The following is a 24445-nucleotide window of genomic DNA, read 5'->3' as shown; positions in this document are numbered from 1 at the left end:
CAAGTGTGCTACACCACGCCTGGCTTCCCAATTCTCTTTCAATCTGCATCTATGGAGACCACAACAAAGAAAAACAACAACAGCAACAACAACAACAAAAAAAAAAAACTAAGAACTATGATAAGACCTTACAAATAGCCTTATGTAGTAACTAAAATGGTTCCTCTGAGCTTGCTCAAAACTAGACCTGAACACTTTATACATACAAGGCTAGTTTTTTAAAGGTTAGAGGTGCCTGGAGTCAATACCATAATCTATTTTAAGGAGAAAAAAAGAGGTTCTTTGTGCTGTAGTCTGACCACAACAGCCACTTTTCCTCCCTGTCCCGTGACTTGGTCTGGGCTCTGAACTAGTGGCTCTCACACTTTCAGCTGTGATCTCTAAGGGGAGAAAAGTGGATATTGGAGCTTTTTCAAGAGGCTCGTGAGTTCAAATACACAAAAACATTGTTGTTGTAAATAGAATAGATAATGTGTAGTCTATAGAATATTTTTTAAAACTTAGGTAAAGGCTTATGTGCTTAATTAAATACAGAATTTTAAAGTGTTCATTCATATGGTTCCTCCCCATCCTTTGTATTTGCTCAATTGATTGGCTCCTAAGGATAAAGATTCTGCCAAGTTTTATGCTAAAAAATACTTGGTTGTAGGGAAAGGTTACTAAAAGGCATGAAGGAAGCCAGGTGTGGTGGCACATGCTTGTAATCCCAGCGTTCGGGAGGCTGAGACCGGAGGATCATGGTTCGCGGACAGCCTCAGCTACTGAGTGAGGCCCTCCGCAACTCAGTGAGACCTGGTTTCAAGATAAAGAATAAAAAATAGGGCAGGGGGTGTAGCTCGGAGGTCGAATGCCCCTGGGTTCCATCCCCAGACCCGCAAAAAATAAAATTAATTAATTAATTAATTAAAGGCATGAAGGAATTTTCTGGAGTATGAAAATCCTCTGTATCTTGAAAATGGCTACCCGGATAATGATTACATAGGTGTGAAGTGAATAAAAATTCATCAAGCTGTACACAAGATTTGTGCATTTTATAGTATATAAATTATCCCTCTATATGAATGGAATCTTATTACTCCAAAATCATGAGAATCACTATCCTCAGAACCTAGGCCATGACAAAAATTTTTCCATCTGTGGTGGAAAAAAACAGGAATATACTAAATTTTTATGAAGCTAAATTTATTTAATTTAAAGGAACATCCTTTTTTTCTGAGAATACTTCCTACTTTTTGGTGTCATTTATTATGAGTACTATTCCCACTCCTTGTGGTATTACAATGTCATTTCTCTCAGAAAAAAAGAGTGATAACAAATGGTAATGAGTTATTTTTGGTTTATTAAATTTTTTGGTATTATTTGGTGTGACTTAATATCTTGACATAGCAAAATAAGAAGCCAATAATTCATTTTTGTTTTTTTTCCTTTAAACTATGTCACAAAATGAAAACCTGTGCTCCAAACTTTCTAAGTGACCATACTGTTGGTTCAGTTTACTTTCAAACTGGCCGTGAACACACTTGTTCACCCTAATACGTCTGCTCTACACGCCATGCTCCAGGACCCACCTCTCCCTGCTCTGGACCACAGCCAAGCAGCGCTCATGCTCACTCGGTGGGCCCGGCATCTCTACCAATGGACCTGCAAACAGTCCTCACACAGCTGTCCTTGACAATGTCCTTAAGCAGGGTACACATTTCTTATTATTTCTCAGTGAAGCATACACCCAAGAAAATATAAAGTACCACAACTCAGCAGAAGTAGATCAGAGACCACACTTATGGCCGGGGATTTGGCAGCCTAACTTCAGAACCAGGAGCCTATAGCAAACGGCCAGCCAAGTTTAACAAAAGGAAATCACCACCAAACCTCTGACAGATCACACCAGCCCTTCCACTACCGACACTGATGTTGACCACCTCTCTCTGACCAAGGTCAGGATTTAACAAGAACTGTGTTTTTTTTTTTTTTTCTTCTTCTTCAAGGAGAATTTTTGACAAGATGTTAAGAAACTGTGTTACCTGTAAAATCCCTTGAGGTTCACTCTGTCCTTTACCAGGTCAGCTGCCTGGACGATAATAATATTCCTCAATGCTCTTCCTGCACAAGAAGAATTCTCTCCGTAAATCTGAACAGAAAAGACAAACATTCACTGTAAATGTAGAGCAACAGTGTGACAATTTGAGAGCTCCTGGTAGCATGCTATATATAAAAAATCATGGCCAAATCCCTAAGCTTGAGACACATTTTAGCCTATGCAGCTACAGACCTATAATTACCTTATTTTATTTTAGCTACCGGTCCACTTATGCTATTAAGGTATAATAACTATTTTCCAAATGCTAAAGTGCTTCACTTAACTATAATTATAAATAATCTTCTTTAAAACACAAAGGTTTCAGTGTAAAATATTCACTATTTTTAAAATACAGTGTTTCTATCGCTGCAGAAAACTGAAGAATATGTATATGATATGCTAACTCTACCATTCATATAAAGGTCTTGGGAGATGGAAATGCAAGGTTTTCTTTATTTAGTGAATGTCGGGAACCATGACACCATTGACAGGCTGCTTGGCTCTGAAGTATCTCTCAGCTGCCGAGGGCACAGTTAATGCCAAGCGTCCTGGTTTCTTCTATCATACTTCATCATTCCATCTATCTGATAAAAATTAATTTAACTTTCTCTTTCAATCTTCTCACTGCCCCCCAGGTGAGTCTGATTCTTGGAGGTAAAGGAGGGTTCTTCTCAGCTCTAGAGAAATCTAGGTCTTGCATTATAAAGCTACTCCTAATCGCACCTTTCTCTGTAGTATAAGGCTACTTCACAAAGGACTCTAAATAAAAATGAGTTATCTTCATAAAATAAGCACTCATGAAAGTTAATATACATTGGGGTGTATGCTTATATCTTTGTATTGTTTCTTGGTTAACTTTTTTCTTCTTGGCTATAGTGGGGGTTGAACCACAGGCTCTTGCCTGGTAGGCAAGGGCTCTACCACTGAGCTACAATACAATGACAGTTCTCTTGGTGAACTCTTTTTTACACCTACAACATATTTTATATCTTCTCTAAAATAAAAATTTGATAATGTATTGATTTTGATTTTATAGGGAACATCTTATCCCTGCCCTTCTGCTTTTTTGTCTCAATCATGCCTACATACCACCTGATGAGAAAATGAAAAGGGCAAGAAATGACTATTTTTAAAATGGCAAAACCATCTTTTTTAAAGATAAAATTTAAGCTAGATGACAGAACATTACCAAGGAAAAGGTAGGAATCAGCTGGTGTTTGACTAGTGCTAACGTCATACAAGGTCCATTCACTCCCTCATTACAGAGGATCTACTGAGCAGCTGCCTGTGTCAGGTCTTTTTAGATGCTGTGGGTACACTGGGGAACAAGGTAGAAAGCATCCTTGCCCTCAGAAAGCCCACAGGCCCTCGTTATTCAAAGGATATAAGTGTCTGCTGGCTGGTTCTTTAATGCAACACAGGGAAGATATACTCATTGTTTCTTAACAATGAGCACACAGGGGAGGGTAGTCTTCTAGTAGATAACTAGACATATATGTCATCTCCTTTTACAAAAGTCTTCAGTGTATGAGCAGGGTATGGTGGTACATGTCTGTAATCTCAGTATTTAGGAGATTGAGAAAGGAGGATCACAGGTCCCAGCACAGCCTCAGCAAGTAATGAGACTCTCATCCACCTCGCTACACCCCTAGCCCTATTTTTTAAATTTTTATTTTGAAACAGGGTCTTGCTAGCATCTCACACACTCCTGGTGGGGAGACAATATGATCACCGCAGCATCTCTGCAAAACTTGTATGGTCAGGAGCAGAGGTAACAGCTGTAACTGAAGAAGTCTGCACTAGGATTTGTGAGCCATTGCTACAGAAAATGCAGTAAGGGAGAGAAAATGAAAAGTCATACCTGGGAAGGAGTATGTTCAAGGTAAGGATTGGAAATTCTTCTTGATAGAGTCTAAAAGAAAAAAAAAGGAGGAGAAGTTAGAATCAAACAAACTTTTGTACCAAAAGAGCAAAGCACATGTATCAGTATTAAGTCCAGATGTGTCCATGCTAAAAAAAAAAAAAAAAAAAAAAAAAATGAGTTTGAATCTCAATTCAGGGCCCTATGGGATTGACTCCTTTATTCTCCTCAGTATATCTGATCAACATTCTTACCAATAGTGCAGGGCATTTCACTCGAACAGCTCCCAAACCAGAAAGTGCACCCAACAGAAGCACAACAGAAAAGACTTGGATTCTGTAATTGGCCCTTTATTTCTAATGTGATCTGGACTCCCATTTCTTTTCCTTTCCACCCATCCCTACTTGGGTCTTGGTCACTGTGCACACCTCAGCTTTGCCTTGGCTTCTCAATGGGCTGCCCTGCCCTCTCGTCACATATCTGTCCAGCCGTCCTGCAAATCTCAACCTAAAAACCTTCAGAAGCCATCCCTTCCACCCAGAGGGGGCTGTTTGCTGCTTAGAAGCATCACCCGAAGGCCCCTGGCCCACCACAGCCTGCCCCTAGGAGAGCTCAGTGTTCTCCCTCCACCTCCCTGCAAGGCGTCTCCAGCTGACTGCGGAGAGTCAGAAGAGCCTGTCACTCATATCCCTGCCTCTGGTCACATCAGTCTCTCTGTTAACACCATTCATCTTCCTTGATGTCCCTGAATCCACTGAGCCTCCAAGTCCAGGCCTGTGAAGTCACTCCCAAGTGAGGCTCCCTGCACAGGGGCGTGCTCCTCTTTGGGGGTCTTTGTTTTGCTACCATTTGTGCGGCAGAGTGCCATTCCTGGGAGTTCTGCACCTGTGCGGTGTCCTGTGAGTGCATCCCCCAAGGAATCCACAGGCTCCTTGAGAGAGGGCTGCCACCTTACATTGCTTTGCTTTTATGGCATCTAATACACAACCCTGCACAAAGATGTTCCTTTGTTTTAGCCACTCACCTCTCCATACCAACTAAATAAGTATTTCCTGAATGATTTGAATTGCAGGAGCTAATTTCTCCTACCCTATAATCTAGTAAGCACTATCATCACTCATATATGCTTAAGCACAATGCAGAACGATTATCACTTCCCGTTGCAGTAGAGGGAAAGGAACTGAGAAACTAATACTTACTGGACTTCCAGCCTATGTTTAAAGCTCCTTAGACCTCTCTATTCCAGGCCTACTGTCTTTGAGAGCCCAGAGTTTTTAGCCTACCACCTCCACTTCTTGGAATAATTTGTTAAATTTATGAAACATGCCCCGCCAGTTATCACTTCTCAGCATCTGAACCATCTACCAAATTTTAACCTTAAAGAATTTCCATTCTGCCGGGCGTGGTGGTGCACGCTTGTAAACCCCGTGCTTGGGAGGCGGAGACAGGAGGATCAAGAAGGTTCGAAGCCAGCCTCGCTGGTTTAAGAGACCCTGTTTCCAAATAAAAAATATATAAAAATAGGTCTGGGAGTGTGGCCCAGAGGCAGAAGGGTTTCCAGGAACCCCAGTATCACAAAAAGAAGAAGAAAAAGAAAAGAATTTCCATTCTGCCCCTTCCCCATTCTACTTAGCATTTAATTAAACTGAAGAATATTTATTGACTCTTTATCCAGAAATGCCAGTTGATACTCCACTAAAGATGTACAACCTGCACCAAAGAAAATAATTTTATAATGGTGATGCCCTTTTTAATTCTCACCGCTCTGGTCTATGAACAAGTCCAATAACATTTGTAGGCCCTTAGCCATCTAAGCTATGTAATTAATTCTTATTGAAATAAGGAACAATTTAAAACTTACATATGCCAGATTCATAATATGAAAATGAATCATTATAAGTTATTTCTCCCTAAATGGGGAGAACTTTAAAAAAATCAATATGGCAGACTAGAACTGACCACCTTTGTTACTCATCTAATTGCCTGCATCAGCTCAAAGAAGCAAATATGTCTCGGGAACTAGTTAAAGAGAAAGTTTTTGGGTAAAAATGAGTTCTAAAAAACTGAGAAGGGTTATTTTCACAAAAGAAAACAAACCACTTGCCTTTCTCTCTGCTGACACCCTAAGTCTGGCTGTCTACCCACTAGTGTTACAGACACACAATCCCACTTTAACAGAAACTTCCCCCGTGGACGGCTTCTTTCAAAAGACTGGTAAGGTGAGTAGACAGAGCAGAGGGATTCCTCTGTACTGAACGGATAACACTGCGCGATACGCCAGTACCCTCAGGGAATCAACGAGGCCGACATAATGAGAACTGTCTTTTACAGCACACAATTCCTAGGTTTGTTGTCGGGAACTCCTGTGACGCGCTGGCTTACCTGGTCCCAGGGGGGCCCTGCTGCTTTACCACTCGGGACAGCAGCTCTGAGACCGGCCTCTGAGCTGGGGGGAAGGCACGCAGGTCTTTGTGGATCTCGGGCAAGTATGAACCCTTACACTCCAAATAAGTCATATGATTCTGTACCTCTGTAGAGATCACTTTATTAGTTTTCAGTACTGACCCAAGATAGCAAGGGTCAAAGTGTTAAGGGTCAAAGTGTTAAGGTCAAACAAATCACATGGGAACCATTCCATCCATTATTTCATTTTTAACAGGAATGAGAAAACTCTTCGTTCATTTATGAGAGGAAAAGCATGCTGCTCTACAGTATTTACCAGCAAAAGTGTCTTAAGAACACCCTAGAAAATGCGACCCCTTGCCATGAGGTGGCACACACCTGTAATGAAAAGCCGAGGCGGGATATCACAGGTTCAAGGCCAGCCTCAGAAATTTAGGGTGGCCCTCCACAGTTTAATATGGCTTGAAAATAAAAAGGACTGGGTGTGTATCTCAGAAGTAGAATGCCCCTGGGTTCAAGTCCTAGTACAAAAAATTTAAAAAAAAATAAAAAAGGAAGAAAAGAAAATGCAACCCCTCCCTTAATATTCACTCCTTAATGCACAAGTGCTCAGCCGTTTTGATCCCACTTCGGAGTCCCCTGGTTTTCTTTCTCCCTCAGCTCTCCAGGGCTTCAGCTCAACACTCCTGTGGCAATTTATTTCCATTCATTTCGAAGTTATGAAGAACCTGCTGAGCTCCTTTTCAGCTATTGTGGGAGCTTCCAACAGATGCAAAGAACACCCTCATTCACAGAAACCTTTGATCTAGAGAACACTTTACACCCACACATTCACCTTCTCGGTCCTGGTTTTCCTATCTGTTTGCTCTAAAATCTTGGGTGGCTGGGCTATGGACACTGGGTGTTCCCTCTGAAAAGGCTCCCACCATAGCATCTAATGAACACAACACACAGACCAGGTAGCGAGTCTTCATTTCCAAGAATTATCTCCCAAAAGACATATACATCCCATATATAGAAGAATGCTAACAACACAAGTGAAAATAGATTTTAATTCATATTTATTTCTTTTCCTTTCATTTTAATGAACCATGGAAAATGGTCCCCCTCATGATTCCAGGCAAACCTCATATTTTAAACATGTATTTGAAAATTATAATCCTTTAATGTTCATAAATAGACTTCCGGGGGGGGGGGAAACGAATGGCATACTTCAAAAGGATAATTGATTAGCAATAATATATTTATTTTTTTAATATCCACTAAAATTATACTATAATAGTCTAGCCAGGCATGGTGGTGCACCCTTACAATCCCAGCATTTGGGAGGCTGAAACAGGAGGATCTGGGTTTCCCGACAGCCTCAGCTACTTAGCAAGGCCCTTTGAAACTCAGTGAGACCCTGTTTCAAAATAAAGAATAAAAACTAGGGCTGGTGGTGTCATTCAAAAGTAGAATGCGCCTGGGTTCTATCCCCAGTGCTGAAAAAAAAAAAAAAAAAAAAGGAATTCAGTTCATGACACAACCTTCAGTTACCTCAGCCACTGTCCCTTTTCCCATTCTGAATGACCAGTCAAAATATGAAGATGTATTGGTGGAACACATACATGATCCCAAAAGTTTACTAAGTAACAGTAAGCACGTATGTTTAAAAGACTATAGAGAGGTAGGCATGGTGGCACATGCCTGTACTATCAGTACTTGGGAGGCTAAAACAGGAGGATCACAGGTTAGAGACCAGCCTCAGAAACTTAGTGAGACCCTGTTTAAAAATTTAAAAAAAGCCGGGCGTGGTGGCGCACGCTTGTAATCCCCACACTAGGGAGGCAGAGACAGGAAGATTGCACAGGTTCGAAGCCAGCCGCGCGTGCTGGCTTAGGAGACCCTGTTTCCAAATAAAAAATGTAAAAATAGGTCTGGGAGTATAGCCCGGAGGTAGAATGGCTTCCAGGAACCCCAGTACCACCAAAAAAAAAAAAATTAAAAAAAATTTTTTTTCAACACTAGGAGTATAGCTCAAAGGTAGAATGCCCTGGGTTCAACCCCTAGTACATACATACATCATATATACATACATATGTACACACATATATGTATAATATACATAAATATGTGTATAATATATATGTAATTTGTATACATTACAGAATAAAATAATAAAGGCTGTGATCTGCTGAGTTGTCAAGCAGATTTCTAGCACTATGATTCCTTCTTTTTATTTTTGTTTTTGTGGTACTAGGAATTGAACCCAGGGCATTCTACCTCCAAGCTATATGCCCAGCCATTTTTAAAAATTTAATTAATTAATTAATTTTTGGTGGTATTGGGGGTGGAACCCAGAGGCTTTCTACCTCCGGGCTATACTCCCAGACCTATTTTTTTATATTTTATTTGGAAACAGGGTCTCACTAAGTTGCTGAGAGCCTCACTAAGTAGCTGAGGCTGGCTTCGAACCTGTGCGATCCTCCTGTCTCAGCCTCCCAAGCGCAGGGATTACAAGCGTGCGCCACCACGCCCGGCGCCATTTTTATTTTTTATTTTAAAACAGGGTCTAAGTTGCTGAAAGTCTCACCAAGTTGCTGAGACTGTCCTCAAACCTATGACCCTCCTGTCTCGGCCTCCCAAATACTGGGATTATAGGCATGCACCACCAAATCCAGCTCTGTGAGTCCTTCTTATGGCCCAGGATAAACTTCCATCTCAACCAAAGCTGGATTGTAATAAAGACAGAATCCAGCCAGTCTGTGGCTTGAGACCCGCACAGGCATCACAGTCCAGTGCAAGGCAAGGCTGGTGGCAGGAGCCAGTTGCTGAGCCAGCAGGCAGAAGTCCTGGGAACTGCAACTCTTGTGGCGAGCTCCAGTTGCATTCTGGCCCACAACCCTTTGCTTCAGGGATCCAAGGGCCATGCCCACAGCAGCCAGTCACAGCTGCAAAGACCACTTGTCATATGATCTCAACACAGCACGGCCACACCAAAGTCAATGATGTTCTAGAAATTATAATTTCCACTGCCCTGGGATGTGTTAATAAAGTAGAACAAAAGGGAGGTGACACAAAGGCTCACAGGAGGACCCTCTTTCGTCCTAAGAACTTTCCCATATGGGACCCATATATCTGTTTTACAGATAAGAGCCTAGAGGGTCTGAGGGCTGAAATATTATACTCAAGGTCCCAGAGCTAAAAACTTTGGTCTCTGGACTGAGACAAAACTTTGACTGATTTCAAAGCCACCTCTACTATAACGGTGCATATTACCAAGTAATAGTATTTGAGCTTCTGCCATGTGCCAGAGAACATGCTAAGTGTTTTGTCTGCATCTCATCTCTTAATCCTTGAAAAACTGAGGCAGGTACTATTCATTTTATTTTGCAGAAGACAAAAGTAGACTTAAAAGAGGCTAAAACCATCTGCCCAGTTTACAACCCAAGCATACCTTTCTTCACTGCTCCATACGTGCGCCTTCACACGTGAAGGTTATGTTTAAGTAACATGACAAGCAAGTGCACTGACGGGCATTAAGAAGTCACAAATGGTATTTGTTACATCCAGCAGTTCTCAGCCTGAGATGTAAATAGAACCACCTGGGAAACCAAGGAAAAAGAAAGCAGGTACCAGTTCAGCATTCCGCCCCGGGCAGAGTGAATTAGGAGCTCTAGGATGAGTCCTGGGCTTCTCCCCAAGTTCCCCAGGTGGTTCTAATCTGCATCCAGGTTTGAGTTAAACTATAAAAATCAGTGATTGAGAGCAGCAGTTTAATCCTTTCCACACCCATTTCAGCTTTGGGGCTTGAGGCGCTCCTCCAGCACTGCCTCCCGCACAAGCCACGCTACAGGAAGGGGGTGCGAGGCACTTATCGGCAGTTCTGGGATCAAGTGTACAGAACAAAGAGCGACTGCTTGCAAATGCTGTCCTGCACCTGCTGGTGTGGCACGTGCTTTCCATATGCCCTGTCCTAGACATAGCCCGAAGCCAGACTATCTTCCTGTCTGCACCCCAGCACAGAACCTGCAGCCCTTCTGAAAGGGTATATCCTTTTAATGGCACCCACGGCATTAAACTTAATTTTGACTCCCCATTATTAAAGGACTCCATTCTAGTGTGAACATGTTTCCCTACTTAAGAGCTAAAATAGAAAAGTAGGTTCTAGGAACATATCATTTCAGTCTTGACTGCCAAGAGAGATACATCAGCAAGAATCCAAAATAAAAAGGAAAAAATAGCTCTTTCAAACATTTTACCCTCCCTAAGTGCGTCCAGAAGATGCGCCCAGTCTTCGACCTCGCAGTCAGCACCCTCCTGACCTGTCCACACAGTCCTGCCATGCTTCTCTCCAGGCAGGCCCTCTGCTCTTTAACAAACCACGCACATTCTGTGTGACTTCTGTCCTGTGCACATCTGTGTATTCCTATACCTGCCCTTCCTTCAATCCACACAAATGTTACGGAGAGCCCATGCAAGCGCTTAGCCTCTCTTCATTTCTTCCTTCATACACTGTAGCACCTGTCTATATCTGCCACTTAGGTAGGAAGCCCCCGGCTCCATTCATAGCTCTCTGCCATCTTTCTCAACCAGTCTCATAATCACCAGTGGGACTAACGCCTTGGGCAAATCTAGGCTCCGCTATGGTGTATAGCAGGGCCTGACTATCTACCCATTTGTGACTCTTCCAAGGACACAGTATCTGACCATCCATCGACTCCCAGGCCAAGGGTAAAACATAGGACCACCTCAAAAATCTATTAAACTCATTGCCACATCTGCCCTGCCTCACCAAGCCCACTCTGCCTTTCTTGTGTTCCCAGGCACTGCTCAAAGTGGTCCTACATAGAACATGTCTAAATGGACAGCTATATACTAACTTACATGCTTGTTTTAAAACTTAAGATTCATGTGAATAGCAATTATTTCTGCACAGTGAAAAATCCATTGTTTTGTGTGGGGTCTTCAATAGCAACATTTACTATATTACTTACATGTCAAAAATAAGTAAAATAAATAAACCTGGTAGAGCACTTGCCTAGTTTGTGTTAGGTCCTATGTTTGATCCCCAGAACCGTACATAAACAAACAAAAGTCACATTTCTTTTTTTCTTTGGCAACTGGAAACAGATTAGTCACTTAGATGTTTCTTATCATATTGTACATAAAATTTTGAAAGCTGCAAAAACAAGCATAATAATGTAGTATCTTCCTACGGAAGGAAGAATTTAGAATGCTAGTCCTACTTTTTATTTCTCAATTATTCAACTAAGGAATACAAACATCACCAGAAAGAGCCTCCTGGGGTGACTTGGGACCACTCCACAGCCTTCACCTGACCCAAGTAAGACAGCTAACAAACCAGATTGGGGGCCCACGGAACAAACCCAACTGCCACCTGTATAAACATAAATCAAGTTTTATTGAAACATAGGTGCCACCTGTTTACTTTTGAATTCCAGCTGCTTCCCTGCTATACCAGATGTAGTGAGTAGCAAAGCCAAAAGAATTCACTATCTGGCCCTTTATGGGAAAAGTTCACCAATCCTGGTCTAGATGGTCAGATTTGTAGAGCAATATGAGCTCTGCCATCTCCCTAGCAATATACTGTAGTGCTTAGCCAACCTAAACCAAAATTACCACTGCAATTCAAGATTACTTCCTCCCAAACAGTCTAAGACACGTTTCTACCTTCACTTATAATACATAAAAAATGGCAGCCCAAAATTGTTTTGACCAAAGCTTAAAACAAAAAGTGGGAAGTACTAGTCAAATAGTACTGTTTTAGTTACACAAAATAAGTATGTCCTAGAGATATAATATGTACAGCAAAGTGCCTACAGTTAACAATAGTGCATTTTACTCTTAAAATTTTATTAAGAATATATCTTATGTTCTTATCACAAATAAAATAATAAAGAGAATGAGAAAAAATTTTGAAGGTGACAGGTAGCTTTTAGACATAGACTACAGTGATTGTTTCATAGATATATTCTTATTTCTAAATTCATCAGGTTGGATACGTTAAATATATACAGCTTTTTATACATCTATCACAACTCAATAACATGGCTTTTAAAAAACACAAATAGAAAAGGCTTATTAACTTCTTTTTTTAAACTGACAACTTCCAGTCTATACCACAATCTAGACATGTCTAGAAGACAGAAAGCTGATCCTAAGGGCCAAATATCATAAATACTAGCAATCTCAGAGTCCAATATGTTGTTTTAAACGCCTTACTCTTGCACATAATGCTCTCTCTGCTTGGAATGTCTTCTCTAATACATTTAAATTTTCATATAGTTTATGTTAAGATGCATTCCTGTATGTGCTTCCAAAGCATTTCAGACTCCAGATATTTATATTTAGATTTCCTGATTCATTATAAGAATCTTAAAGACAGGGTCTATACTGCACTCATAAATGCCCACAGTGCATTACATATAGTTAATTCTCATTAAATGTTTGTAAAGAGCCAAGTGTGGTGGCACATGCCTGTAATCCCAGTACTTGGGAGGCTGAGACAGGAAGATGACATGTTCAAGGACAGCCTCAGCAAGGTAGTGAGACTTGCAGCAACCTAGCAAGACCCGGTTTCCACACAAAATATAAAAAAAAAAGGGCGGGGACTGTAAGCTTCAAGGTAAAATGCCCCTAGGCTCAATCCTCAGTAACACACACACACACACACACACACACACACACACAGTAACCACACACACAAAACCAGTAACACACAAAGCAAAAACAATTCTAACAAGTGTCCAAAGGAAACTGATACCTCAGGTACTGGGACCAGACCTTAAGAACAACTTAAAATTACATAAGGAGCTTTTGGAACAGTGCGCGCTAGAGAGGCGCTCAGCCCGCTAACTCTTGTTACTGCGCAGTTCTCAGCAAGCTTCTGTTAGTGCATATAGGAATGTGAGTCTCCCTAATGTGAGTTAGCTCAAGGGAGAGGATCATATTTTTTTTCACCCACATCCCTAGGACACTATCAGAATTCTCCACATAGCAAGATAGAATACTCTTACCCAAGACTCCTCCTGTCAGCAGGGCAATAGGACTGGGAGAAAATCCTCCTATGAGCAATCTCCCCAGGGGTTTCACATCAAGCATCTTTGGACGTGGGCTAGGTCATGTGCCCCTTTGACCCGTGAGCATTAAGCTCATACTTGGGAGTCTAGAAGAGCTAACTTGGGAACAAAAGATAACTCTTTATTAGGTGCTTAGGACCAGGGCATGTCCTGATTGGGTACAGAATTTCTATGGGTTTCTGTCAACGCTAACAGTCTGCTACCACCACAGTTCATAACTCAAGGTATAGTCTACTTCAATATAAATCAAAGTTTAACCTGGATGTCGACAAGTGAAAATCCTGTAGTTCACTCCAAACCTATGGTATCTTCTGGTTATCACTGTGTATCTCCCTCAGTCTCTCAAGTCATTCATAATTCATTTTAGAATTGAAGAGGATCAAAATTAAACTTAGCAGTATACAATTTCATGTATACAACTTTAAAAATTCATGCATTTCCAGGTATAACACAGATCCTCTGCAATTTTGCAAATGACCCTAACACAGTGCTGTAATCCCATGAACAGTGTCACGGAAGGTCACTTTTCTTGCTCTCCCAAGGTCATGTAGGGCAGGTAGAAACTATTTGGGCCTATATTGTGCAATTCCAGTTTTTATTTTTATCATCCTCTTGACAGAGATATGACTAGAGTCCTTCATTGGTTAATGTCTTACTCTTTGCTGCAAGGAGCAGGCCTATGCCTTCCTCTTTTACACTCATCAAAGATAAAAGTGTTAGCTTTCTTGTCCTTCACTTATTTCACAAGCCCTCAGTTAACTGGCACTTGAGTCTTACAGCCCTAAGAAACTTTATTCTGGGCCACATGACCTTCCTCTTGCATACAAGCTTTTTTAAAGAAAGGCTGAGGTCCTTCAAAAGTTCACTTCCCAGCCATACTGGCCTTTCACTTTCTTCTACTCTTCTAATATACCGGATCAGTAATACAAAATAAGAATTGCGTTCACATCTTGTGCCATATTTCCTTCTAATGTTTCCAGCTATAGCACCCTAAGAATGACTTCTCTTTATTTGTTGAAAACAGATTCCACAAAGTGCAGGGTTCATAATATGGTCACTTTGTGCAGAGATCACCTCTCCATAATGGAAAAAGCCTGATCAGTACTGTACAAGGGATTGAACCAGAGGCATTCTATCTCGGATCTACATCTCCGTCCCTCCGGAGGGTTGCAATCCATACACATGGACCTCCCTTCCTCCGGCAGTGTGCTTCAGGCCACGCAGATGCACAGGCTCCGCCCAGCCAGCCGTGTTCCGGCAGAGTGAGATGCTTGACAAGATCCTCAGGTGGCTCCGCACACCGTCAAGTTTGAGAAGTGCCTGTAATATTAAATTCTGTTCTCTGCTGCAAAAAGTCCCTCGAGACATTAACAAAGCCCCCCTTAGAAAGGGTTATGTGGGCAAATGAGTTTTGAAGCTGTGGCTTGCTCCTGCACAAAGATGCTAAAGCATTCCTAAAGCAGATAAATCTGCTTAATCTGACACTTCTCAAACTTATCTAACCAAGGAATCTGTAAAATTTGGTTATTCATTTATTTAGCTAGGAATCCATTACCATCTGAAAGCACATTTATTGGTGTTAACAGAATAGCAGTAAATTTAAAAGTTGTCTTACTGTTTATTCACTTCCTTTTGACAACTGCAAATATTTAAGCCCAACCCTCTTCTGCTGACCTGTTTTCCAAGATGCATCAGTATACAGATTCATCAGAGAAGTTGTCTCCTACTTTCTTGGTTGGGGGAGTCAAGTAAAAACAGGTTCCCAAAGTAGGGACACTACAGCCAAGAGGAACAGCAGAGGCTAAAACCAGAGTTAGCAAGTCCTCAGAGCAAAGTAACCTGTGAATACCTCAAGCTTCCGAACATCTTTGCCTCCTTCCCTTCTGTCACTACCTAGGAACATCCACATTCCAGTTACAACTTACATGTATCCTAGTATATGACCCAAAAGCAATGTACTTTTCTGTGTGTTTGCCCATTTTCTTGAAGCATAATAACCGTAAGAAGTATTTCATAAGGGGTTCCCATTTTTAGAACTCATTTTCACTTGTAATCAAACATCATTTTTAATACCTACAACTGTACTCCTGCTTTCTACCAGTATAAAATTAAGTAACAAACAATTTCTTCTTTGACTTTATTCATCTCAGCTAGAGTAAATCATAACCCTAACTTGTCAAAAGAGGCCCTTTTCAAATATGTTAACACTGACTGATAATCCATTTCCAGACGAAAGATCTAAAGTTAATAAAGGGCCCTTTTCCCCGAAAGCAGAGGATCAGGGAAGCAGCCAACTCAATGTGTATGAACTGTAGAGGAAGAGACCTTCTGCTAGAGTACGTCCACTGCTTAAAAGGGCTTTATAATCTGGTTATTCCACAGCACCGCACTCCCTTACTCCCACTCGTCCTCCCTTCCTGCACCCTAATCTGGGTACGTGATGAAACATAATGCAGCCATCACAAATACTTGCAAGAGCTTTTAATACATGAAAGTATTTGTGTGAAAGTGAATAACAGTATAAAATCACCTATACTTGAAGTGAGAGGATCACCTAAGCAGCCTGAGCAACATAGCAAGACTCTGTTTAAAACAAAACCAAACAGATAAAAAAGCAAAACAAAACAGAAAAGAATATAACAAAATATTAACATAATGGGCTTTGTGTGCTAGGCTGGTTACTGGCAGATTCCCAAACTTCTGAATCTCCAATACTAAACATATTACCTTTATAACAAGGAATAAAAAATCTCTACTCTCATAGTCCATCTCCCTCCAACCCTATGAAGAAAAGTTCAAAGATGAAAATGGTGATTCTTTATACATAAAGATTAAAAATATGTCTGCAGCCAGGGATGAGGGTGCACACCTGTAATCCCAGTACTTGGGAGGCTGAGACAGGAGAATCACAGGCTTGAGACCAACCTCAGCAACTTCGCAAGATTCTCAGATACCTATCAAAATCTTGTTTCAAAACAAAAAATTAAAAAGGACTGGGATTGTAGCTTAGAGGTAGAATGCCCCTGGGTTCAATCCCCAGTAACACACACACACACACACACACACACACACACACAGTCTGCAGTCAGAAAGAAATATGAACTTAAGGGAGCTCTAATAGGAGTATACTCATGATAGAGGACAGTGAGATACATCTCTAGAGGTCAAGGCTAAAGATGCTTCTAGAGGACATGTTTATCCATCCCCCTCTGCTCCTGGAGCCCACTGAGCCACTCTGCCTGCCCTGAATAGACATGGGTGTGGAAGAGACCATGGAGAAAGTGGAAGGAACCCTCTATAAAAGGAAAAGAGAGAAAAAATCATGACAGAGGGGAAAACTCTAAACAATAGAGCAAGAAATGAGCCTTTCCATGCTAAGTGGCCCTTTGTGGGTAAAGGATACAAACTGGCCTTTGCCCAAAGTTCCTATTCTAATCACCTCAGTGCTCAGTCTAGGCTTTATGGCCAATTTGCTAAAGTGTTTAAAATGTGCTGGAGCCAGCCGGCAAAAGTACAGGTTCCAAAGAGAGGAGTGAGGATGAAGGAAATTCTAAGAATTTGATTCAAAGAATTTTAATTTACTTCTCTTGAAGCACGGGAGGGTCGCCAGTCTCTATTGGGCCGACCCCAGGTTTATTTCCCCTGAGGCATTTATACAGTTCCAGGTCAATCAATACCCTCGTGCCGTCACCACTGAATACAATAAAGACAGATCCAAAGCACATACATTGCGGGCAGGTCAGTCAATACCCTCGTGCCGTCACCACTGAATACAATAAAGACAGATCCAAAGCACATACATTGCGGGCAGGTCAATCAATACCCTCGTGCCGTCACCACTGAATACAATAAAGACAGATCCAAAGCACATACATTGCGGGCAGGTCAGTCAATACCCTCGTGCCATCACCACTGAATACAATAAAGACAGATCCAAAGCACATACATTACGGGCAGGTCAATCAATACCCTCGTGCCGTCACCACCTGACCTTTTCTCAGACCTTTTACTTTGAACTTTCCATGACCCCAAACCTTGTTGACTCTGGGCGAAGGACAATCAGCTGAGTGAGAAATATTCTTTTAGGGGAAAACCTTAATGGCTCCCCACAAAAACGGACCATTTTTTCCTGCCATTGACCTGTGAATGGTCTAATAGTATCTAAAGAAAACAATCAGGAAGAAATCCCCTAAAGTCAAATATCAATAATTTGACTGTTTGGGTTCCCAGTGGCTGAATTTAATTATGTGTGTACACAACCAAGCTCTAAATCAGCTTCATTTGGGAGAGTGTGTTATGCAACAGCTTATGGTATGACGGCTACATTTAATGAATGATCTTACGGCACATGGTCAGAGTCATTTCTAGTAGAATCTAACTCCTCTCTGCTGCAGAATACAGGCACTGCATTCACCACTACCTCATCCATATACAAACTGCACATCAATTTTTTTTTTGTGTGTGTGGTACTGGAGATAGAACCCAGGGGCATTCTACCTCTGAGCTACACCCCCAGCCCTATTTTTTATTCTTTATTTTAAAACAGAGTCTCACCAACTTGCAAAGGACCTCACTAAATAGCTGAGGCTGTCCAAGAACCATGATCCTCCTGTCTCAACCTCCCAAATGCTGAGATTAAAAGCGTGCACCACCCGGAGCCATTGCACATCAATTGTTAAATTAATTGTGACCCTTTTTTTCAACACAGTATGGAACACTGACTTCTTCAGGGCCATAAACAAGAATTTAAGTTTGCTTTCTGTCTCACAGTCTTACACTATCCACATCTCTTGCTGAGTCCCAGGTGCAGGCTCTCCAATGTGATACAGGAGAATGTCAGTGCTTGGTACAGAGATAGGAATGGCGGTAGCAACCCGTGGGAGGAAAGGAGTTTTAAAGACACTTGCAATAAGTATGCAATGAACTACATTGCCACACAAAACTTTCATGGAGGGTAAGGTTAAATCACCAGACAGTTGTGTTTTAATAGTTCATAGGCTAGAGTGGGAATTATTTTAAAAATCATATATGGAAGATAAAACTGGAGCCAGGTGTGGTGTGCGTGCTTGTAATCTCAGTACTTGGGAGGCTGAGACAGGAGCAGATTCAAAGCCAGCCTCAGCCATTGAGCAAGGCTCTCAGCAACCAAGTGCGATTCTATTTTCAAATAAGACATAAAAACTGGGCTGAGGGTATAGCTTGGAGGTAAAATGCCTCTGGGCTCAATCCCTTGTCTGTCTGTCTGTCTGTCTGTCTGTCTCTCTCTCTCTCTCTCTCACACACACACACACACACACACACACACACACACACACAATAAAACTGAATGATTGAACCCTTTTTACAAAAAGGCCCTCTACAGCAAACAAGCCCTACAGAAGCTTATATTTCTATACCCTCCTGAGTTTAATATGTGTGTTTCTTGAAATAAAAGGTCTTGATATGCAGGAAAGTTGACCAAGGACTTTCAAGATAGAAGAAATACACTCACAAGGAGATAGCAGTGAACAGGTAACCACAGGCTTTCTTTTTCTATTACATATTTATTTATTTTATTTATTATTATTACTATTATTATTATGATTTTATTTTTATTTTTATTATTTTTTTTTTTTTGCTGGTACTGGGGGTGGAGCCCAGGGGCCTTCTATCTCCGTGCTACACTCCCAGACCTATTTTCTATTTTCTATTTTATTTGGAAACAGGGTCTCTTAAACCAGCTGAGGCTGGCTTTGAACCTGTGTGATCCTCCTGTCTCAGCCTCGCAAGCACAGGGATTACAAGCGTGTGCCACCATGCCCGGCACTCTATTACATATTTAAAAGTCATGAATTAGAAGACACTCATTGAAAGTAATGGGAAAACTCAGAACACTAAACTACTCTTATAAGAGTAGGCATACTTATAATGAAGCATTTATACTCTTCTGGCTCTAAAACCATATATGATTCTGGAGATTGCATACTGTGAATGTACTTACTGGTACTGAACCATACATTGAAAAAATGGTTAGGATGGTAAATTTTATGTCATATATATTTTACCATAATTTAAAATAAAAAAAATATTTCAAAGCTGTATTTGATGGATTCTGGAATTCAGAATTTGCTTGTAAATGATAATCTCCAAAAGCAACTAAACACATAACTCAAGCCCGCAGGCTAACGGTTGTCTCCAAGGGCCATCTCTAACTCTTCTGCCCACCACTGTGCCTTAGTACCACGTGGAGATTCAGCCCCTCATCAAACCTATTTCTCCATTTCAGTGAGGTTTTAAATGGCAATGTTAGAAATGCAATCATGAACAACTGAAGCCCCAGGAGTTAATTAGCACAATTGTGTGCCCACGTTTTCTTCTTATAAATGTGTCCTTAAATATAGCACAAAAGTCATTGGTATAAATAAAGCCTTCATTCTGAAGGGAAAAATGAGGACTATTCCAACTTCAGAGAACAAAACTTTCCTTTTCCCTAGCACACTTTCTCCCTCTCACCCACATTTCTGAAGTAAGATCCCATTTCTTCTTACTGACAAGATTCAACACACATGGGGAAACCTGTTTTTGAAAGCCTTCCAATTATAAATTAATTCCATGACTCATGGCAGGCAAATCTTTTCACATAACCCTCACTTAAGTCCTGTGTATCTCAAGCCGGACAACAAACGTCTGCACAATTACAGTCCTATTAACCATCAAGTGACACATTAAGTCTTTTAACCACCCTCTCACGGGCTTTCTCACGCTCTTCCAGGCCTCATAGACCAACTGGTTATAATGTGTGCAGAGATAATATTGGAACACACTGGGACTATTTTCTTAAATCACTAGCTTTCCAACATTTTTTAAACTGCAACCCATTATAAGGAATATATTTTACATGGTTCTCCAGGTGACAAATAGATGTACATATGTACACACTGAAAACAAATGCTTTTAATCATTCCCTTATCATGCCTCCCAGGTGAGATTAAACTCTCAACCCATTAAGTTAATCTATATAAATACATATTATATTAAATGCTAGCATTTTATTATAATGATTCTACAATTCTCATGTTAAACTATCCGTGAAAAACTTTTTAAAAAGATATTCTGAATCTTAAATATGAATATTTAAGTACTTAAATACAATTAGGCTGTCCTTAGACCAACCTTAGGATCTAAAATAGCAATTCAAGTCCTGTGTTATATACCAGTTACCAACTGGAGATATGTCCAATTGGGGGTATGTCCTCCAGGTTATATACCAGTTATGGATTGTGTGTGTGTGTGTGTGTGTGTGTGCGTGTGTGTGTATGTGTGTAAACTTTCCTGTAAATAGACTGTTTTCTGAATTTGCCATAATCACCAACACTCTTTAGCATTTTACCTTAAATGAAAGACTATTTCAACAAGAGAATGGGTCTACTTAATTTTCTTTGAACAAAATTTAAGAAAAAGTAGATGTACTGCAGAAATTGCTCTGTGTGTGTGTGTGTGTGTGTGAGGGGGGGGGCAGGCAAACAGACAGGGAATTGAACTTAGAGGCGTTCTACCTCCAACCTACACCCCCAGCCCTATTTTATTTCTGTTTAGAAACAGGGTCACACTACTTGCTAAGACTGTTCTCAAACCTCTGATCCTCCTGTCTCAGCCTTCCAAGAACTGGGATTGCAAGTGTGTGCCACATGCTCGGCTTCCCTATTGTTTTTTATTTCTAAATATTAATGCTGCCATTTTAAAAAGAGAAGAGTTGCCAGGCGTGGTGGTGCACGCTTGTAATCCCAGCATTTCGGAGGCAGAGACTGGAGGACTGCGGTTTGTGAACAGCCACAACTACTTATTGAGGTCCTCTGCAACTCAGTAAGACTCTGTTTCAAAATAAAGAATGAATAAAAAATAGGGCAGGGGGTGTAGCTTGGAGGTAGAATGCCCCTGGGTTCCATCCCCAGACCTCGCCCCCCCCCGGGGGGGGGGTAGAGTTTCCAACAATCTTCACAGAGGTAGGACAATTTATCTTTTATAAGAGTTTTCATTTGGGCTGCTTCTCATTTAACAAAGTAACAGAAGGAAAGAGAAAAGGGAATAGTATTTAAAAAAAAAAGAGAAAGAAACAGATGGTAGGAAAAATTGACTACACTACATCTAAGGGTACTGGGTAAAGCTCAGAGCCCAAAATGTAGCAAACAAGATCTTTTGTGGGACCTCCATGGTTAATGGTTTTCAGAACTGATGTTTCTAAGAGAGCCAGGAAGAACTTTCCCAGAGTTCTTGAAAAAAGATGGCAATCTGTGATAGGGAATCACTGGTCCAAGCAGAGAAGTGGTGATGTGTAGAGGGATCTCTTGGAGAGCAAACTGGCATTTATGTACAGCATTGGCCAATTTGTACACCTAAGTACAGATGCTCCTCTGCTCACTATGGGACACAGCCCAGGTGATAAATGCATTGTATGAAAGTACCACAAGGTGTATCATTTAGTACACTGAAGCAGCAGGGTTGAGTCAGCTGTTTCTCCCCAGTGGTCTCAAGGCTGACTGGGAGCTGCAGCCTTCTGCTCAGCATCCCAAGAGAGTTTGGTATCACATATCAAAGTTCACAATTTTAAACATGGTTTCTGATGAATGCGGTTCATTTCAACAGGATCATTAAGTTGAAAAATCTTGAGTCAGACCGCCCTACATCAGGGACCATTTGTATACACATAGCTCAATAAGCATTAGATACGGACCAAACATTGATATGCCCCTGATTTTTGGCCAGTCATGATGCTAAATGCTTTTTACAAATACTAATGCACTTCCTATTCATTTGTCTATGGAGGCAGGGAGGTCAATTGCCCACGCATTCAGCTGCTGACTGGCAGCTGGCTGACTGGTTCCAGAACTGGTGCTAGAACCAGTGGCTTCCAGATCTGTGGCTTCTTCCCTGGGAAACACCCTTGGTTCCTGCCTTTCCAAGACTGTCTCTCAAGGTGGTCGTTCTGCAAGCTGGCCTGCATCCCAACACCTGTCAGGTGTTTGCAATCAAGACCCCTGAATGACTCATCCCAAACACAATTATAGAGTGTGTGAGTCAGGTGCAGTGGTATAATCCTCTAATCCTGTACTTGGGAGGCTGAAAAAAGAGGATCGTGAGTTCAATGCCAGCCTCACAACTTAGTGAGAACTCAGCAACCTAGTGAGACCCTATTTCAAAACAAAAAATAAAAAAGAGCTGGGGGTGCAGTTCAGAAGTAGAATGCCCCAGGATCAGTCCCACACCCCAGCACCCCCCCACACACAAAAGAAAGAGTATGTGAACAGGAGGGCCCCCACTGCACCCAGTCCCAATAATGAGTCAGTTACCTAAGGAACACAAGAGGGAGGTGGGCAGGGGCATGAGTGTCCTATGAATAGGCCAAGTCCTCACCTTACTTGGGGAGAAGCAACTGCTCTTATGAAATTTATGAGTGCAGGAAAGACTCATAATGGTGTTTGTTGTTCTCCATTTCGAGAGGGTAGGGATTTCATGTGGTTAGTTACAGAAGTTCACAGTGTCAACGAGAGTCTCCAGTGACAAGCAGCAATGACTATCTTTCCTGGACTTGACACACTCAGAAACTCAAGAAGTGGGAGAATTCCGGAGTGGATAAAGGGAATAAACACCTCCTTTATGTGCAGTCAGCTGCCTCTCTTCCCACTCAGCTGTCTTCCACCTTATCTTCCTCCACCTGACCTGAGGATGGCCTTGAGGGCAGCTGGCAAGGTGCTTATCTGGCCCGGAAGGGGGAGACCTGGCACTTGGCAGATGCAGTCTGAGGACAAGGGCCAGGGGTGGGGTTGACTTCCCTCTGCAAGAGGGTAACCAAGTAGCATGGAGGGTGGAGGGGACACCAGGATGGGTACAGGCTACATTGTCTACTTCTCCATCCCTGAACGAGACACTGAAATTTGAAAATGTCACTTAAAAGCTGAGCGTGGTGGTGCACAACTGTAATCCCAGAGGATTGCAGCCTCAGCTACTTAGTGAGGCCCTTTGCAACTCAGTGAGACCCTGTTTCAAAATAAAAAATAAAAAATACAGCTGGGGCTGTAGGTCAAGAGGTAGAATGCCCCTGGGTTCAATCCCCAGTACCATAATAAATAATATGTCACTTAAAAGCTGTTCATGGTGGTGCACGCGTATAATCCCAATATTAGGGAGGCTGAGACTGGAAGGTGGGGTTCGCAGACAGACTCAGCTACTTAGTAGGCCCTCCGCAACTTAGTGAGACCCTGTTTCAAAATAAAGAATAAAAAATAGGAAAGGGGGTGAGGCTCAGAGGTCAAATGCCCCTAGGTTCCATCCCCAGACCCGCAAAAAAAAGTCACTTAAAAAGCATTTCCTTCTGTCTTACAGCATTTAACTCATACAACTGAGATGACTTTCATACCAACACACACACACACACACACACACACACACACACACACACACACACACTGTCATTCATAAATTCTTAAATACAAATCTTGGGAATCTGGGAGAGTATCAGCAGAGAGCAGAGACAGCCTTTTGTCTTTTGTTGTGTTTCTGATCAGTTACATTACTCTCAAGACTTGGAACTGATTTTTGCATTCTCGCCAACTTTCAGATGCTTATTAAAACAGAAGGCTAATCACTGACTCCGGCCTCCCTTCCTTCCCAGTCTGACGGTTCGTTCTCGGTGCCTCCCTCCTGGCATAGGTGCTGGCCGCCCAAGCCTTCTACCTCTCCTTTCTTCATTCTGCACCACCACAACATTCAGACCAATCTTTCTAGATAAATACTTTTGTCAGTTGATGGTGACTGCTGCTTTACATGTGTCAGGTCATGTCTGCATACAGTCTCTTCTTTATTCTGTAAAAAAAAAAAAAAAGAAAGAAAGCAACAACAACAAAAACCATATATCTATGTATAGAGTGGTTCCTAAATGTAACTGTGAGGCATAAAGGGCCATGTAGGAAGCTTCTTTTGTTTGCATTACTGGAGACTGAACTCAGGCATTCTACCTCCAAGCTACACTCCCAGCCCCATGTTTTA

General features: G+C 41.6%; 1 protein-coding gene across 2 annotated transcripts in view; it reads right to left on the bottom strand.

Moving 5' to 3' along the window:
• The window catches only part of RAPGEF5 (Rap guanine nucleotide exchange factor 5), a gene marked incomplete at both ends in the record, with an annotated part of 259218 nt that overhangs the window by 214916 nt on the left and 19857 nt on the right, over nt 1-24445 (bottom strand). For both annotated transcript variants that reach the window (XM_080701542.1, XM_080701543.1), the window contains 2 exons: nt 2022-2128; nt 3939-3989. In XM_080701542.1, coding sequence (XP_080557668.1) covers nt 2022-2128; nt 3939-3989 — 158 coding nt within the window. The remainder of the gene's footprint in view (nt 1-2021; nt 2129-3938; nt 3990-24445) is intronic.

The sequence above is a fragment of the Muscardinus avellanarius genome (assembly GCF_963383645.1).
Source record: "Muscardinus avellanarius genome assembly, chromosome: 9".
NCBI classification, from domain to species: Eukaryota; Metazoa; Chordata; class Mammalia; order Rodentia; family Gliridae; genus Muscardinus; species Muscardinus avellanarius.
The sequence above is the reverse complement of the archived record's forward strand: the minus strand, read 5'-3'. Positions and strand labels throughout refer to the sequence as shown.